The sequence below is a fragment of the Hemitrygon akajei genome, chromosome 11 (assembly GCF_048418815.1).
Source record: "Hemitrygon akajei chromosome 11, sHemAka1.3, whole genome shotgun sequence".
Classification (NCBI taxonomy): Eukaryota; Metazoa; Chordata; class Chondrichthyes; order Myliobatiformes; family Dasyatidae; genus Hemitrygon; species Hemitrygon akajei.
The window spans coordinates 13,829,686-13,849,755 of NC_133134.1; the positions used below are offsets into that span (position 1 = coordinate 13,829,686).

The 20,070-nt window shown below is 43.8% G+C and overlaps 1 protein-coding gene across 1 annotated transcript in view; it reads right to left on the reverse strand.

Annotated features, from left to right (window-relative positions):
- cacna1ha (calcium channel, voltage-dependent, T type, alpha 1H subunit a) overlaps window positions 1-20,070 on the reverse strand; it is a 333,897-nt gene that overhangs the window by 72,385 nt on the left and 241,442 nt on the right. Inside the window, exons 17-22 of the mRNA XM_073060243.1 lie at window positions 17,870-17,993; window positions 17,587-17,655; window positions 15,020-15,204; window positions 8,367-8,493; window positions 6,318-6,443; window positions 5,515-5,604 (exon numbers count right to left, since the gene is read on the reverse strand). Coding sequence (XP_072916344.1) covers window positions 5,515-5,604; window positions 6,318-6,443; window positions 8,367-8,493; window positions 15,020-15,204; window positions 17,587-17,655; window positions 17,870-17,993 — 721 coding nt within the window. The remainder of the gene's footprint in view (window positions 1-5,514; window positions 5,605-6,317; window positions 6,444-8,366; window positions 8,494-15,019; window positions 15,205-17,586; window positions 17,656-17,869; window positions 17,994-20,070) is intronic.

The following is a 20,070-nucleotide window of genomic DNA, read 5'->3' on the forward strand; positions in this document are numbered from 1 at the left end:
CTATATTATTTGCACTTTTATGCTGACTTTGACTTCTCTTGTCACCCACATTTGTCTCATCCTCCCTTTAGAATACTTCTTCATCTTTGGGATGTATCTTTCCTGTACCTTCTGAATTGTCCTGAGAAACTTCAGCCATTGCTGTTCTGCCTTCATCTCAACAGTGTCCCCCCTCCAATCAACTTTGGCCAACTCCTCTTTCATGCCTCTATAATTCCCTTCACTCCACTGTAATACTGATAACTGACTCTATTTTCTCCCTCTCAAACTGCAGGGTGAATTCTATCATATAATGATTACTGACTCCTAAGTGTTTCTTTACCTTAACCTTTCTAATCAAATCTGATTCATGACACAACACCTAATCCAGAATTGCCTTTCTCCAAGTGGGCTCAACTATGAGCTGCTCTAAAAAGCCATCTCATAACCATTCTATAAATTCCCTCTCTTGGAATCCAGCACTAACCTAATTTTTCCAGTCTCCTTGCATATTGAAATCCCCCATGACTATCATAACATTCCCCTTATTAAATGTCTCTTCTATCTCCCATTGTAATTTATATCTCACATCCTGGCTACTGTTTGAGGCCTGTATATAATCCCATCGGGGTCTTTTTATCCTTGCAGTTTCTTAACTCTATCCACAAGGATTCCACATATTTTAATTCTATGTCACTTTTGTTCTAAGGATTTGATTTCATTTTTTTACCAACAGATCCACCCCACTTCCTCTGCTCACCTGCCTGTCCTTTTGATACAAGGTGTACCCCTGGATGTTAAACTCCTGACTATAATCTGCTTTATTATTGTCTCAGTGCTTCTCATAACGGCATACCTGTCAATCTTTAATTGTGCTACAAGATCATCTGTCTCACTCTGTGAACTGTGTGCGTTCAAATATAACACTTGCAGTACCAACAGTCTTCCTACACGATGCATCAGCTTGTATGCCACATGGCCCATCCTCAGCCCTCTCACATTGGCTTCCATCCCTCTGTCAAGTTATTTTAAACCGTCCTTGACATCTCTAGCAAATCTTCCCACAAGGATATAGAGCCCTCCTGGGTTCAGATGTAACCTGTCGTTTTTGTACAGGTCGTACCTTCCCCAGAAGAGATTCCAATGGTCCAGAAATCTGAATTCCTGCCCCCTGCACCACTTCCTCAGCCACTCATTCATCTGTACTTTCATCCTATCCCTGCCCTGTCTAGCACGTGGTACTGAAAGAAATTCACTGATTACTAACTTGGAGGTCCTGCTCTTCAGTCTCCTCCCTAACTCCCTAGATTCACTGTGCAGGACCTTCTCCCCCCCTCTTTATATCAAGGTAATTGGAGCCAATGTTCACCATGACCTCTGGCTGCTCACCCTCCCTCTTGAGAACCTTCTGCAGCTGCCCTGAGATATCATGGACCCTAAGACCTGGGAGGCAACTTGGCATCTATTTTGTGACCACAGATTCTCACTCTTCCATACAAAACTGATTCACGGAAGGCTGATGGACACTTAAGGTCTGACTAAAGCTCTCAGATGTTCACATAAAAGTTAGCCCATAAGCACTACAGAATAAGAAAATCTGAGGTTTACTAACAGATGCAGAAGGCTGAACCTCAGGGCTAATTCTGTCACTGGACTCTCATGGTCTTACCTAGCATGGGAACCTAAGGTGAGATTTTTTTCTCAATTACTTTGCTGTAGTTCAATGTTTTTAATTACTAACATGTTATGTATTCCTAGTAGTTATTATTGGAAGGATGTTTAGACTTTGAAGAGAGTACAGAAAAGATTTACCAGCAAGCTGCCTAGATTAGAGGGTATGTGCTATAAGGAATCGTTGGACAAGCTTGGCTCATTTTTGCTGGAGTAGGTGGTAGAGGTTGAGGAGAGATCTAATTGAAGTTTATATGATTTTGTGAGGCATCGTTAGAATAGACTGGCAGTATTTTTTTCCCAGGGTTGAAATGCCTAGTACCAAAGAACATTCATTTAAGGTGAGAGGGGGTATGTTCAGATAAGATGTTTAGGCCAAGTTATTTTTACATAGAGAGTGGAGGGTGCCTAGAATAATCTGCCAGAGGTGGTGGTGGAGGCCAATATAATCAAGGCCTTCAAGAGATCATTCCAATCTCCATTCCCATTCCAATGTGTTGGTCCATGGTCTCCTCTAATGCCATGATGAAGCCACTCTCAGGTTGGAAGAGCAACACCTCATATTCCATCTAGGCAGCCTCCAACCTGATAGCATGAACATGAATTTACCCAAATGCTCTGAAAATGGAAGGACATGGACATTGCGTAGGCAGAAGATATTAGTTTAAGTAGGCATTAGATTAAATACTTAATTCATTTGGTACAACATGATGGGCTGAAGGGCCTGTTCCTATGCTTTACTGCTCTATTGTCTATAACATTTGAAAAGATATTAACATTATTGATAACTATCATAGGTGCCTCCCAAATTTGCCCTCTGTCAGGGAAGTTGGGAGACCACGTAGCTCATAACATGGTGGGTCAAAACTGGAGAGAGTCAACTGCTTGAAACTCCAGATCAATCACAAAGAACTTTCGAAGAAGATTAAGGCTATATGGTACGTCACCAAATACTCTGGAAAACTGTTGAAAGTATCCTGACTGGTTGCATCATGGCTTGGCTCAGCAGTTCCAAACCAGTGCTATCCCCACACAGATAGGACATGAAGACCGGGTGAGCTAGTGGATGGACCAGTGCTGTCTCCACACAGATAGGACATGAAGACCGGGTGAGCTAGTGGATGGACCAGTGCTGTCTCCACACAGATAGGACATGAAGACCGGGTGAGCTAGTGGATGGACCAGTGCTGTCTCCACACAGATAGGACATGAAGACCGGGTGAGCTAGTGGATGGACCAGTGCTGTCTCCACACAGATAGGACATGAAGACCGGGTGAGCTAGTGGATGGACCAGTGCTGTTTCTCACAGATAGTACATGAAGACCGGGTGAGCTAGTGGATGGACCAGTGCTGTCTCCACACAGATAGGACATGAAGACCGGGTGAGCTAGTGGATGGACCAGTGCTGTTTCTCACAGATAGGACATGAAGACCGGGTGAGCTAGTGGATGGACCAGTGCTGTCTCCACACAGATAGGACATGAAGATCGGGTGAGCTAGTGGATGGACCAGTGCTGTTTCTCACAGATAGGACATGAAGACCGGGTGAGCTAGTGGATGGACCAGTGCTGTCTCCACACAGATAGGACATGAAGACCAGGTGAGCTAGTGGATGGACCAGTGCTGTCTCCACACAGATAGGACATGAAGACCGGGTGAGCTAGTGGATGGACCAGTGCTGTCTCCACACAGACAGTACATGAAGACCAGGTGAGCTAGTGGATGGACCAGTGCTGTCTCCACACAGATAGGACATGAAGACCGGGTGAGCTAGTGGATGGACCAGTGCTGTCTCCACACAGATAGGACATGAAGACCGGGTGAGCTAGTGGATGGACCAGTGCTGTCTCCACACAGATAGGACATGAAGACCGGGTGAGCTAGTGGATGGACCAGTGCTGTCTCCACACAGACAGTACATGAAGACCAGGTGAGCTAGTGGATGGACCAGTGCTGTCTCCACACAGATAGGACATGAAGACCGGGTGAGCTAGTGGATGGACCAGTGCTGTCTCCACACAGATAGGACATGAAGACCGGGTGAGCTAGTGGATGGACCAGTGCTGTCTCCACACAGATAGGACATGAAGACCGGGTGAGCTAGTGGATGGACCAGTGCTGTCTCCACACAGACAGTACATGAAGACCGGGTGAGCTAGTGGATGGACCAGTGCTGTCTCCACACAGACAGTACATGAAGACCAGGTGAGCTAGTGGATGGACCAGTGCTGTTTCTCACAGATAGTACATGAAGACCGGGTGAGCTAGTGGATGGACCAGTGCTGTCTCCACACAGATAGGACATGAAGACCGGGTGAGCTAGTGGATGGACCAGTGCTGTCTCCACACAGATAGGACATGAAGACCGGGTGAGTTTTGGGTTGCTGCTGCTTTATGGCAGTGGACTCTATGAGTTGTACCACTGTTCCCTCCACATTAATTGTACGCTTTGGCGTACAACTCTCTATTGTTCACCCATGACTGACCAACACACACAAAACGCTGAAGGAACTCAGCAGGGCGGGCAACATCTCTGGAAATGAATAAGCAGTTGATGATTTAGGTCGAGATCCTTCATCAAGACTGGAAAGGGAGGGGGGACGACACCAGAATAAGAAGATGGAGGGAGGGGAAGGTGTTTAAGCTGGAAGGTGATTGGTGAAGCCAGGGGTGTGGGGAAGGAAGTACGAAGCAGGAAGGTGATAGCTGGAAAAGGTAAAGGGCTGGAGAAGAAGGAATCTTATAGGAGAGTGGACCATGGGAAAACGGGAAGGAGGAAAGGAACCAGGGGGAGATGATAGGCAGGTGAGGAGAAGAGGAGAGGTGAGAGGAGAGTCAGAATAGGGAACGGAAGAAGAGGGAAGGGGGAAGGGGATAGATTACCGGAACTTAAGGAAATTGATGTTCATGCTATCAGGTTGGAGGCTGCCTAGATGGAATATGAGGTGTTGCTCTTCCAACCTGAGAGTGGCTTCATCATGGCTGTAGAAGAGGCCATGGACCATCACGTTGGATTGGAATGGGAATAGAGATTGGAATTAAAATGGTTGGCCACCACAGAAGCAAGAAAGGAAGATATCTATATATCTTGTGATACAGCGCAGAGAAGGTCCTCTCAGCCACGGGATGAACAACCCCAGTTAATCCTAACATAATTATGGGCCAATTTACAATAACTAATTAACCTACCTGGTATGCCTTTGGACTGGGAGGAAACTGGAGACATTCCCACATTCCACGAGGATGATGTACAGAGGCTCCTTACAGAATGGTGCTGCATTTGAACTCTGAACTCAGGAACTCAGCTGTCTTAGTGTCATGCTAACTGCTACGCTACTATGGTTCCCATCCTGCTTTTTGCGAGTGGAGCGAAGGTGCGCAACAAAGCAGTTCCCCAATCACACCAGGTCTCACCAATGTAGAGCGATCCGCATTGGGAGCGCCGGACCCAGTAGATGACTCCAATAGATTCGCAGGTGAAGCGTTGCCTCACCTGGAGGGACTGTTTGGGGCCCTGAAAGGAGGTGAGGGAGGAGGTGAAGAGACAGGTGTAGCATTTTTTCCGCTTGCTGGGATAGCTCCCAGGAGAAACGAATGAACAAGGGAATCATGGAGGGAAATTCCTCTGGAAAGTGGAGAATGGTCTATGTTTTGGCAACTATCTTACAGTTATCAATCTTTGGGTTCCAATGATTGGGTTTATGGCTAATGACTGTGTAATCAGATAGTGTTGATTGTACCAGGAAGAAAAAAATGACATTAATTCTAGTAACTTTAAACTTTTTGCAATTTGTTACATAATAAAGCACTTAAAAACTATCAATAGAGTTAAATAATTAGAAAGGCATTCTGAACAATATTACCTGTTTGTCTATCCCTATAGCATCGAGACCATGGTACATTATATTTACCCAGCCATCCTTGGAGGACAAAACAAAGAGAGACATCAATGCCTATAAAACAGCCAAAAGAGAAAAGAAAACTTATTATCTCTCCTGAAGTTTTGATTTCTCTTGCCTTTCAACACAAGTTCAAGTTCATTGTCATTTAACCATACACATGTATATACAGATAAATGAAATATTGTTCCTCTGGGGCCCTATAGTTACAATCCAGCACACACAGACACAAAATAATAAGGTATTAACAGAAGCCCCTGAGTGGCATGGCCTGAAGATTGACAGGTTGAAATAAAATGCGAGGTGCATGGTTTATGTAAGACGGTATGATGTTACTGACACTATTATAATAAAACAAACATTCATATAAATATGAGAAACAGCAGCAAGATGAAAAGTGACACAAGTACAAGGCTTGATCGATAAAACGCAACCGTTTCCAACAAAATTATCTGGAAAAGAATTATATTCCATTGAGGATAACAGTATTAGTTGTAAACGATAATGAAGATGATATTGCCTGCCTAGTTTTCTGTAGCTGAATGAGTAGAGCAACAATTAATTGAGAGCTCATATTCTACACCAATTCCACATCTCACATTAGGCACACTAGCATTTACCAGCAACATGGACAAACCTATTACCTTGCAACTTTAAGTCTTATTGCTTCACGTGAACTGTACATTAATTAATGCAATATGCTTCCCTATATGGATCATGCTTTCTCTGATGTATTTTTCCATTAAATGTTAATGCTTATGGCATACCTGTCCCAGATTATCAAAATTATATTTTCGGCGAACCCATTTGAAGTTAGCCTGGAAACAATCGGACTTGTTGGTGATGTTTCTGGTGTCATGTCCGACACAATGGTAAAACTTGCCTTTGAACAGCTGCAAGACATATAGACCACAATGAAAATTTAAACTACAACACAACTAAAAAAATGAAAAGTACTGACCTCCTAGTGATTTTCCCACCCCTTTCAAATTGACATTCCAAGGAATTATCAAAAATTTATGACCATACAAACACATGAATTATGAGGAAGAATCAACCCCTCACCTTTCTAGGCTCCTCTGCCATTTAATAAGATCAAGTCCTGATTGTAACCTCAAAATAAATTGAGGTGATGAAGAGTGACTTTCAAGGACTCTTCATCAAATGTCCTAAGTATTTACTGCTTATTTATTTTTATTATTAATATTTATTTTTTCTCTTTTATATTTGCACAGTTTATTGTCTTTTGCACACTGTTTGTTTGTCCGAACTGTTGGCTGGAGTCTTTCAATCATTCCGTTATGTTTCTTGGAATTACTGAGTATGCCCACAAGTAAATGAACCTCAGTGTAGTACAGTCGGCCCTCCTTATCCGCGGGTTCCGCATGCGTGGATTCAACCAACCGCGGATTGGGAAAACCCGAAAGTTCTCTCTCCAACACTCATTGTGTGAGCATTGTTCACCTCATGTCTCGTGTACAGACTTTCTTTTGTTGTCATTATTCCCTAAACAATACAGTATAACAACTATTTAAACTATTTAGATTGTATTAGGTATTATAAGTAATGTAGAGATGATTTAAAGTATACGGGAGGATGTGCGTAGGTTAAATGCAAATACTACGCCATTTTATATAAGGGACTTGAGCATCTGCATTTTTTGGTATCCGCCGGGGGGGGGGGGGGGGGGTCCTGGAACCAATCCCCTGTGGATAAGGAGGGTCAACTGTTTATGGTGACATACATGCATTTTGATAATAAATTTACTTTGGACTTTGTTTACCTCCTAGTATCTTCCCACTCCCTTCCTTATTAGAATTTTTTTCTTAAAAATATTCAAAGGCTCTACATCTGCTGCTCTTTGTGCAAGAGGGTCCCAGAGATTCAAGAGGAAAAAGGTTGTATCAGATCAGGTGGCAAAGAACCAGCTTAATTGTTAGGCTGAGTTGTTCCACACACCTTAAACTGATTTAATTTGTACTTTTAAAATAATTTAGCAGTTTGATGAGGTTTCATGAAGGTAAGTTGTCACTTGGTGCAACATAATATAACTTAAACATCAAAGATTCTGTGGATGCTGGAAATCTCGAACGACACACTCAAAAATGCTGGAGGAACTCCATAGGTCAGACTGAATCTATGGAGGGGAAAAAGCCATCAATATATCAGGCCAAGAGACATTTGGAGGAGCAAAATCTTATATTCAACCTGGTTAGTCTCCAACCTGATGGTATCAATATCAATTTCTCCAACTTCCAGTAAACTCCCTCCTCTCCCCTTCACTCCTTTTGTTTTTTATTCTTCATTCTTTCTCCAGTTCTCTGCTCCTCACCTCCCTCTGGTTCCCCTCCTCCTCCCCTTTCTTCCATGGTCCACTGTCCTCTCCTGTTAGATTCCTTCTTCTTCAACCCTTGTCTTTTCCACCTATCACCACTCAGCTTCTTCCTTCATCCCCTTTCCCCCACCCACCCACCTTACCCCTTCACCTGGTTTCACCTATCACCTACTGCCTTCCCCTCCCCCAATCTTCTCAAACTGATTTCTTCCATTTTCCTTTCCAGTCCTGATGAAGGTCTTGGCCCGAAATGTAGACTGCTTATTCCCCTCCATTTATGCTGCCTGACTTGCAGAGTTCATCCAGCATTTTGCATGTGATGTACAGTATATCTTGTCCTCTTTCTAAATCCAGCTTGAACTACCTGGTGGAAAGTCGTTTTCCTTGGTTGGCGGGGAAAGGGATTGTGATTGGAGCTGGAGCTGCTGCAGTCAGGGGAAGAAAATGCTTTGCTCCCCCCTCATTAACAAATCCAATATACCTGGACTCCCAGGATTCCAAAGATGATGAAGAAAGCACAGCAAATGAGGACAATATTCCCAATAGGTCGCAGAGAAGTGATTAAGGTTTCCACGACCAGTTTAAGACCAGGAGCTCGACTGATGACTCTGGGGGAAAAAAAGAAACCGCAGTCAGTAATCATTGGCGAAGGAAGTGGAAGCTCCCAAAGTTACAACCCAGTCTATCACAGGAGAACTCCTCCCCACCGTTGAGCACATCTGCAAGGAGCGCTGCCACAAGAAAGCAGCATCCATCATGAAGACCTCCACCACCCAGGCCATGCTCTTTTCTCGCTGTTGCCTTTGGGAAGGAGGTACAGCAGCCTCAGGTTTCATAGCTCTCTCTCTCTCCCCTCTCTTTGGCTATCCATCCCATAGGATGATGATGGTTCCTTTCAGTCAGTTAGTGGGGTTTGATATGTGTGTCCTGGAGTGGTTGTACAGGCCGATCCTTGACAGGCACTGCTTGCCACGTACTTGGCAGGTGAGGCCTGGAGGGGCAGCAGGGGCAGAAGCTCTGTTGTAGTGTTTCCTGTGCCTTTCCTCTGTTGCCTCTATGAGCTTGTTCTCAGCGGCGTCCACACCTTTTCTGATGGCGTCCCTCCACTGTGAGCGATCTTGAGCCAGATCCTCCCATGTTGATGGGGCAATGTCAGCTTTCTTGAGTCTCCTGTGCAGAACATCCTTGTACCATAGCACCAGGTTCAGGAATAGTTATTATTCTTCAACCATCAGGCTCTTGAACCACCATGGATAATTTTACTCACATCAACACTGAATTGAGCATTGAACACAACCAATGGACTCACTGTAAAGAACTCTACAACTCATGTTCACAGTATTATTTATCTATCTGTCTATCTATCTATTTATTTAGATTCACAGAACATTACAGCACAGAACAAGGCCCTTCAGCCCATCTAGTGTGCTGAACTATTGATCTGTCTAATCCCATCAACCTGCACCTGGACCATGTTCCTCCATATCCCTACCATTCACATACCTATCCAAGTTTCTCTTAAATGTTGAAATCAACCCTGCATCCATTACTTGCACTGGCAGTTCGTTCCACACTCTCATTGCCCTCAGAGTGAAGAAGCCCTCTCTCATGTTCCCCCTTAAACATTTCACCTTTCACCCTTAACCCATGACCTCCAGTTGTAGGCTCAATCAACCTCATTGGGGAAAAAAGAAACAGCTTGCATTTAGCCTATCTACTCTCCTCATAATTTTGCATACCTCTATCAAAGCTCCTCTCACTCTTCTACGTTCCGAGGAATATAGTCCTAAGCTATCCAATATTTCCTCATAACTGATGTCCTCAAGTCCCGGCAACATCCTTGTAAATTTTTCTCTGCACTCTTTTAATCTTATTTACATCTTTCCTGTTGGTAGGTGATCAGAGCTGGACACAATAGTCCAAATTAGGCCTTGCCACCATCTTATACAATAACATCCCAACTCCTTGCACTCAATACATTGATTTATGAAAATCAATGTACCGAAAGCATTCATTATGAGACTATCTACCTGTGACACAAGGAATTATGGATCTGTATTCCCAGATCCCTCTGTCCTACCACACTGCTCAGTGCCCTACTGCTCACTTTATAAGACTTACCCTGGCAAAGTGCAACTCCTTGCAGCTGTCTGCATTAAATTCCATCTGCCATTTTTCAGCTTACTTTTCCAGCTGGTGCAGATCCCACTGAAAACTTTCAAAGTCTTTCTCTCTGTCCACTACACCTGCAATCTTGGTGTCATCTGCAAATGTGCTGAACCAGTTTACCACAATAACGTCCAGATCGTTGATGTAGATGAACCCAGCACCAATCCTCAGAGCACACCTCTAGTCACAGGCCTCCACTCAGAGAGGCAGCCATTTATAACTACCCTGGCTTCTCCCGCAAAGCTCCCGTCTCCTCCCCACTTTCTTTCTGAGCCACAGAGACAGACCGCTAGGTCATTCCCTCCCACCAACCCCGAACAGTATCCAAAGAAATGTGCCTGTTGAGGGAAATGTCCATAGGGGTATTCTTTCCTCATCCTGGTCACCCAGATACCTGTGTCCTGTATCCTGGGTGTAACTACCTCCCTGTATGTCCTGCCTATCAAGCCCTCAACCTCCCTTCATTCAGTTCCAGCTTTAACTGCTTAACACAGTCTGTGGAAGCTCCAGCTGGACGCACTTCTTGCAGGTGTTGTCATCAGGGGCACTGGAGTCTCCCTACCTTCCCACATCCTGCAAAAGGAGCAGTCCACTATCCTGCCTGGCATTTCCACTGCTCTAAATGTGCAATAAGGAAGAAAGAAAGAATAAATAATGAAAAAAATTTACCCACGGCCTATGCCTCTCATCACTGAAGTCTCAACGAGCCCAAGCCTCAACTCTGGACTCCAACAGAGGCCCACTCACACAGTGACCACTCCCATAATAGCTGCTCTGCCTAAATCTTAATTCCTTTTGATTGCTACTTGCCTAGTTCCCAATTATGCGCAATTCAATGTCTCCTTTGGAACTGTGGCATGCAAATTGAGCTGAATGCCCACACTTGGTTCTTTTAAACTCTTTTTCCCTCTACACAGTCTGGTTTCTCTTCAGGACTATGGCACACAAAAATGTGCCAACTACTCCCACTCACATCTTTCAAACTCTCTCTCTCCCTCTACACAATCCACTGTCTCCTCAGGGCTGTAGTGTACAAAATGTTTGTATTTGCACAATTTGTCTTCTTTTGCACATTGGTTGTCTGTGTTTGTGTGCAGATTTTCATTGATTCTATTATATTTCTTTGTTCTACTGGGAATGCCTGCAAGAAAATGAATCTCAGGATAGTATATAGTGACATATAGATGCTTCGATAATAAATTCACGTTAAACTTTGAACTATTAATGATAGTGAGCAAGTAATCATTTAGCTAGATATAAAGGAGATGATTTTTATAAGATTAATGTCACAGCTGGAAAAAGTTAACAAAAGCATTGATGATATTGAAAATAAAAGTCATCTGGGGTATAGAATGCAAACTGACCTTCTCACGCATAATTTATTTACATGGATGGTACTTTTCTCTCCCTCCCCCATCTCTCTTTTATCAGTCCCCATTCTGGCTCCCCTCCTACCCTGACTTTTCTCCTCTCCTGCCCATCACCTCCCTCTGGTGTTCCTCCTCCTTCTCTTTCTCCCATTCTCATCTCTCCTCCCCTATCAGATTCCAAGAATAAATCAAACTCTCACTGCTGCTTGGTCTGCGACAGCAGACTACAATTAGGTTTCTTTTAACCTGCCAGGCTTGGACGTTAGGAGGAAATCACATTATTACCTCACCGTTATTACATATCAATTCACATAAAATTAAAGTTGCATGATTCAAGGAAGCAAGGAGATTGCATCTGGTGAGGGGTGGAACTACGATGGCACTTTAATAGTGACTCCTTCAAGCTCATCCATGGAAACAGTTTAATTTCTACCTTTGATGTCTCTTCGTTTTCTTTCTCAGGTCGGATGGGGTTCTGTCGGAGACCCTGACCTGGAGTTAAACTCAGACTTTGGTTCTTTGCGGTGGTGGGACCCACTCCTGGGGGCTCATGACCGGCTGCTTTTCGATGTCCCAAGGACACGGCCTAGAAGACGAGCACACCTTTGGGGCTCCGAGGTTTCACGGCCCTGTGGATGAGCTGACTCCGTGAGGGCGCCACCGACTGAAGTGTCCGGAGAGGACGGAACATCAGGAACAGCGGATCAGCTGTCGGCTCTGTACCTGTCAAATTGCGAGCGTTCTCTCCCTCTCATTGGTGGGGGAGAGTTTGCTGCTGATTGTTGAGGTGAAGAACTCCAAAAAACTGTGATGCAGCAGACTTTATCATTGTAAATCAGCGAGTTGTTTTGTTTATGACACCTCTCTGCCCCTTACTTAGGAAGAGAAGACACTGTGTGGTATGTCGAGTTTGTCAGGTGAATGATTAGCTTATACTGATATGATTATACTGATATACTTATATGATTTTGCTTATACTGTGGATCATTTGTCTTTCTGGCCAATCACCCCTGACCTCTCTAATTAGCAAGATGTTTTAACCCACAGAACTGCTCCTCATGGGATGTCTTTTTGTTTTTCAAACCATTCTTTCTAAGCTCACAAGCAGGGGTTCCCAACCTTTTTTTAATGCCATGGACCCCTGCCATTAACTGGGGGGGGGGCAGGTCTGTGGACCCCAGGTTGGGAACCCCTGCTCTAAAGGTTGTTGAGTGTGAAAATCCCAGGAGATCAGCAGCTTCTGAGATACTCAAACCACCCCGTCTGGCACCGACTATCACGGTCAAAGTCACCTAGATCACATTTCATCCACATTCTGATGTTGGTCTGAACAACTGAACCTCTTGACAATGTCTGCATGCTCTTATGCATTGAGTTGCTGCCACTTGATTGGCTGATTCGATATTTACATTAATGAGCAGGTGCGCTGATGTAACTAATAAAGTGAATATTTCTGGCTTAATTTTAAGAGTGAACGAAGAAAATCCTCCCATAGAGTAACCAGAGAGAAAGAGTACCTGATGTTAGATTCTTCTATTTGACTTTGAAAAACTTGATGAAGTGAATTTAATATCAAGTTACGCTACAGCGATTTTTTTTAGGTTTACCAGAAAAAAAGTGAGGCAAGTCAATTTCCTTCTGGTCCAAATAGCAATATTTCATAAATTTCACGGATGGCAGAAACCTACACGAACACAACAGGCGACTGGAAATTAGTTTGAGTTCAATAATTCATGAAAATTATTTTGGAAAATACATTAAATCCATTTAAAGTTGTTGAATGAGTAAAATGGGAGAAATATGAGCTTTTCCTCATTTTATTTTGACGTTTAAGAGAAGTTTGGATGAGTACATGAATGGGAGGTGTATGGAATGCTATTGGATGGTGGGCTGGAGATACGTAAGGAAAAGTAAGGCCTCCTTCCCTCCACTAGCTTGCTGATAATTCTTGGGAAAAGTGCGGCATCTGCTTACCCCCCCACCCCCACCCCCCCCCAATCAGGGTCATGTGAAGCCATGGGAGCTGGTGGACAGTCATATGAGTAGCTGGTGCATGTCACCAGACCTGGTTTTGCGACCACTGACACCAGCCAGTAAATCTCTGAAGAGTATTGATAATGGCTGGGGTCACCTGTCATGTAAAGACACGGCCCAGAAGAAGGCAATGGCAAACCAGTTCTGTAGAAAAATCTGCCAAAAACTATCATGGTCATGGGGAGACTATGATTGCCCACATGTATGTCATGGCACAGAATGAAAGATCGATGGGGAGCTATATTCTGGGTGCAAGAAGATAGGACGGGGCAGAATAATATTTTGCCGTTGACTAGATAGGCTAAAGGACCTGTTTCTGTGTTAAAGTCTTCTATGATTCTTCTAAGCTGTTCATTAAGGGTTTGAGTTGTTACAGTGAAAAGCACATTTCACATGCACATATGGCCAATATACATCTATGCATGCACACATATGATTTGGACTCCTGGACCCACCTCTACAAACATGCACATGCACACAGACATACAGACAAATACACATGCATGCACACACACACAAAGATAGACACACATGCATGCACACGCAAACACACCTCCATTTAAATGGACACATGATCTCAACTCCATGCACACTCTGCTGATGGAGAAAGAATAGTGAGGGATAGTAACCAGTAAATAGGGATGTGGATTGTGCAAATGTGGTAACAGGGAACCATAGGCAAAGCCTAGAAGTAGAGATCACTACCACAAGAGATTCTGCAGATGCTGGAAACCCAAAGTAACACACACAAAACGCTGGGGACGCTCATCAGGTCACACAGCATCTACGGAAGGGAATAAGGAGCTGACGTTTCAGGCCAAGCCCCTTCATCAGGCTCCAAACTTTGGCTCGGTCTTCTTCTCCATAGACACTGCCTGACCTTCTGAGTTTCTCCAGCATTACGTGAGTGTGTTAGCTTAGAAGTAGGGGCATGGAATGTAACAGTGACAGCACCAAAGTTTCAGAAACTTTGTTAATTATGTCATAGTGTGCATGCAGTTTTGGAATAGAAAACTGCATTTACTGTTAGACCTGTGGATAATCGTTTTATTCTGTAATCAGGGCCTACAGTATTTTTAACTTAATTAAGTCTTCCTGTGACCACCATTCTATTATGAAAATGTGTTTTTTTCTGGTAATTCCAGCAACTGAGAATGTAAGCTGCACCTCAAAGTGAACTAGGAGAGCTGTACCTCATTCATGACCAGTTAGATCAGCTTTTACTGTCTCCTGGTGCTAACCAGCTTTTAAATAAATTGAACATTATTTTGAACACCCACTCCGGGTGGCCTTTCAGTTTGCTACCATACACACACACACACACTCATAGACAAAACTGTAGTATGCAAGTAAATGATCTAAAAATGTTAAACTCCTGTGGATCCTACAGCCTAGGAATTTCTACTGGCCACATCCATCAGTTTGTGCAAAGACTAATCTAAAGACTAAAATGGAGAGCTACAGAGGAGGGAAGGGTTAGATTGATTTTAGAGTAAGCTAAATGATCAGCACATCGTGGGCTGAAGGGCCTGTACTGTGCTGTAATGTTCTATGTTCTTACCTGAGAGGGCGCAGAGTTCTCAAGAGACGGAGCACCCGGAGAATACCGAGGATTTTCGCTCCTCCCGCCGACGCCAGGGAGACAATGATGTCAATTACAGAGACAAAGACCAGGATTCCATCCAAGATGTTCCAACTACTCTGGAGATAGGCACTTTCACCAGCAAAGAATCCCAAGGCTACAACCTGAAGATATAGAACAGTTTCAAAAGAACAACCCCTTACTATAGCAAAAATAGTGGCTATATGTACTAACATGCAGACATCCCCACCACCCAGGACATGCTCTCCTCTCACTGAGGAAGAAGGTACAGGAGCCTCAGGGTTCACACCACCTGGTTCAGGAACAGTTATTACCCCTCAATAATCAACCAAAGGGGATAATTTCACTCAACTTCACTTGCCACCTCACGAAACTGTTCCCACAACCAATGGGTTCACATTCAAGGAGTCTTCATCTCATGTTCTCAAAATTTATTGCCTATTTATTTATTTATTCATTCATTCATTCATTCATTCATTCTTTTTATATTTGCACAGTTTGTTGTCTTTTGCACACTGGTTGAATGTTCAGTTGGTCCAGTCTTTCATTGATTCTATTATGGATTTATTTAGTATGCGCACAAGATAATGAACCTCAGGGTTGTATATGTTGTCAGATATGTACTTTGATAATAAATTTGCAGTAGAGGAGTTATCATTGTCAGCATTATGGAGCCCTGCAGTAACAGATGAACAACACCTCAGGATGTTGCGAACTGACACAAAACATTGCTGGCCAATGTGGAATATGAATAATAAAACTAATTGGAGGTTAAAGTACAGAGCTGAAAGACTGGGATTATACATACATTGCTGATGCCTCGCCTTGCATTTGTGTGAGTTATAAGGGCTGATGGGAGATACTCAATTTATCACTTTCTCTAGAGGCATCAGAGAGGATATCGTTGTTGTAGAGTTAAGAAATATAAAAAAATATATTCACCCAGTTTTACTTCAACTTAGACTGTGCGATTGGTGTGGAGAACATGACTTCAACAGAAGTAAAAATGATAAGATTCACATCAGACAATTCCTGCCCTAAAGGTGTAGAATGTTTAGAATAAGCTGGCACTGGTAACACACAGTGACTCGCATGTGGGCAGCTCACAGAACTACTAGATATGCTCCTGAACTATGATCACTGCCATCCACAGCCTGTATTCTCACTTTAAGAAGGGTCACATCGGTCGCTTGTCAGTCTATGTGTGTAATTTTTCATTGTTCCCTTTGTATTTTTGTTCTACTGTGAATGCCTGCAAGAAAATGAATCTTCAGGGCGATATATACGTACTTTGATGACAACTTACTTTGAACTTTGAGACGTGCAGATGCACAAAACCTTGATGACTTCAAGAAAAAAAATCAGATGCTTCATCAAGGTCGGATGATGAGACATATTGAATGAATTAATTAAGAGGGGTTAATCATCTTCCTTTTCACAAACTGCAGAGAGAACGATCAACTTGAAGGCAGCAGAGGCAAATACACAATGGACATTCAAGAAAATCTTAGATGGGCATTTGGATGATAGAAATATGGTGGGCTATGTAGGAGGGAAATGTTAGAATGGTCTTACAGTAGGTTGAAGGGTTGGCACAGTATCATGGGCTGAAGGGCCTCTACTGTGCTGTAAAGTCCTATATTCTACACTCTTGAATTTACCTCAGAGCTTTAATGACCTGAAATGTTAACTACTTCTTTCTCTGTGGATGCAGCCTGACCTGTAGAGTACTTTCAGCATTGAATGTAGATATAGAAACATAGAAAATAGGTGCAGGAGTAGGCCATTCGGCCCTTCGAGCCTGCACCACCATTCAGTATGATCATGGCTGATCATCCAACTCAGAACCCTGTACCTGCTTTCTCTCCATACCCCCTGAACCCTATAGCCACAAGGGCCATATCTAACTCCCTCTTAAATATAGCCAATGAACCGGCCTCAACTGTTTCCTGTGGCAGAGAATTCCACAGATTCACCACTCTCTGTGTGAAGAAGTTTTTCCTCATCTCGGTCCTAAAAGGCTTCCCCTTTATCCTTAAACTGTGACCCCTCGTTCTGGACTTCCCCAACATCAGAAACAATCTTCCTGCATCTAGCCTGTCCAATCCCTTTAGAATTTTATACGTTTCAATAAGATCCCCCCTCAATCTTCTAAATTCCAGTGAGTATAAGCCTAGTTGATCCAGTCTTTCTTCATATGAAAGTCCTGCCATCCCAGAAATCAATCTGGTGAACCTTCTTTGTACTCCCTCTATGGCAAGAATGTCTTTCCTCAGATTAGGGGACCAAAACTGCACACAATACTCCAGGTGTGGTCTCACCAAGGCCTTGTACAACTGCAGTAGAACCTCCCTACTCCTGTACTCAAATCCTTTTGCTATGAATGCCAACATACCATTTGCCTTTTTCACCGCCTGCTGTACCTGCATGCCCACCTTCAATGACTGGTCTACAATGACACCCAGGTCATCCAATTGGTTATGTGTACAAACTGACAAAGTACCAAAGAGACCAAGGGAGATTACCTTAAGGGTCATTTCAACCACAAAGATAGCAGTGAAGATGTAATTTGAGACGCTCAGAAACATCCGCTCCTGTTGAGAAAGCAAAAGAAAGCAATAATGTTCTGAAGTTTTCGATAGTTACAAGAGGATGTAACACAACCATCGATTTGAAAAAGACTTTTAGTTATACTACTAAAACAGTACAAAGCATGCTGAAGGTAAGCAAAGTGATTATCATACGCAGAAAGTGAAGTAAAGTGGAAATATGAATAAAGTCAGCGAAGACGGAATGAAAACTACTCACCGTACTGCTAGGGTCAATCTCTGGTCTTTCAAGAGCAATGGTGATGCAGTTGAGAAATATAAAAACCAGTACTACGTGATCAAACATTTTGTGTGCGATGACCTTCTGACACATAATGCGGAATCTTAACCCAATGAAGATAAGGACAAGTCACTCATTTGCAAATATTATCAAGAATACATTTACTGTCCCGAAACATGCCATTCATCCCAGCCCTTTGTTGTGGAAATACTAAGAACAGCAGAGCCACTGCGAGTTTCGCTTTAAGAGTTTATTAACACGATATCATGGAGAGTCTGTGGCAGTCTCCACCGCCACCTGAACTCTGATTTTAGGTTATACTGAGCTCATCTTTATACAGCAAGACAAACAACTTCACATGACTTTGTTTGGCACTCCACAGTCAGTACATGATCAATCGTTCAAAATAAGGCGAGCTTCGGAGGGTTAATGGCGTCTAATGGCGACTCCTTTGCTTGCACCTTCGGAAACAGCTCTATTTCCATCTTTAATATCTCTGTTTTTCCATTTCAGGGTTCTTTTGAAGACCCTGACCTGGAGTTACACACTGACTGCGGTTCTGTGCGGGAATGTGACCCGCTCTCAGGGTTTCACAACCGGGCGTTGTTCGGCACGCTGAGGGCTCGGCCTGAGAGCTCCGCTCGCCTTTGGAGGCCCGGGATCTCGTGGCTCTGGAGACGGGTGCCAGGGGGGTAGTGGAATCAGAGGTCAGTGTCCAAGCCGAAGACCGGTGTGTCGTGGGAGATGGAAGATCTCTGGCTGTGCGCCCAGAGACCCGAGATCTTTGGGCACAGAGCTCGGAAAAAGTGGTGCAACGGACTTTTAACATCGTAAACCAGCGAGTTGTTTGTTATGTCTCCCTCTCGCTGTGAAATGGAGACACCTCTTTCTCCTTTAATAGAGAGAGAAAACCTGTGATATGTTGAATACTGGGTGAATGCGTAGTCTTTGGGTAACTGCGAGTCTGTGTCTTTGCTGCTGCTTTGCTCACACTTGAGTGCTCAGTGGCGGGTGCCGATGCTTTTTTTACTGGTGGGGGGGATTGTTGCTTGCTGCCGCTTACGCGCGGGAGGGAGGGGAGCTGGGGGACTTTGGTGTTTTAACATTTAACTGTTGTTCATCCTTTGGGGGCACTCCCCTGTTTTCATGGATGGTTGCAAAGAAAAAACATTTCAGGATGTATATTGTATACATTTCTCCGACATTAAACGTACTTTGAAACCTTTGAAACATATCAATTATCTCTCAGCCTGAGTCTAACAGTTCTCTTTGTTCCCTGTTATCAGGGCTCAAGACTTCCCTCTGAATGCGGGTCTAACAGTCCTGTCTACTCCCTGTTATCAGGACTCCTAATTTATCTTCTCGACATTGCAAGGTCTGACAAATTTCAGCAGACGTACTGTAGAGAGCATTCTGACTGGCTGCATCACCGTCGTGTATGGAGGGACCAATGCACAGCACTGAAAAAAGCAGAAGGTTATAAACTCACTCAGCTCCATCACGGGCACTAAACTCCCCATCATTGAGTACGTCTTCAACAGGCATCCATTACTAAATGCCCTCACTGTCCGGGACGTGCCCTCTTCTCAGTATTTTATTTATGTAGCGACACAGTGCGGAGTTGGCCCTTCCGGCCCTTTGAACCACATCGCCCCAGCAACCCCACAACCTCAATTAACTCTGACCTAATCATGGGACTGTGGGAGGAAACCGGAGCACCTTGGGGAAAACCCATGCACTCCACGGGGAGGACGTCAGAGACTCCTTACAGAACGGTGCCGGAGTTGAACTCTGAACTCTGAACTCTGAACATCCCGAGCTGCAATAGTGTCGGGCTATGTGTCTCTATGCTACTGTGGCACACCCATATTTGGGAGGAGGTACAAGAGCGGGAAAATGCACACTCGATGTGTTAGGTACAGTTTCTTCACCTCCACCAGAGGATTTCTGAATGATCCTTGAACCCATGAACACTGCCTCACTACTCCTTTTTTACACTATTTATTTATTTCTGTAACTTACAGCGATTTTTATGTCTTGCCCTGTACGCAGTCACAAAATAAGACTTCATGATAGATGACAGTGATAATGAACCTGATTTTGATTGTGATATTGAACAATTAGTCAACATCAACCTCTGTTACTCATGCTTCACCATGAACATTTGCAAAGCATTCTGG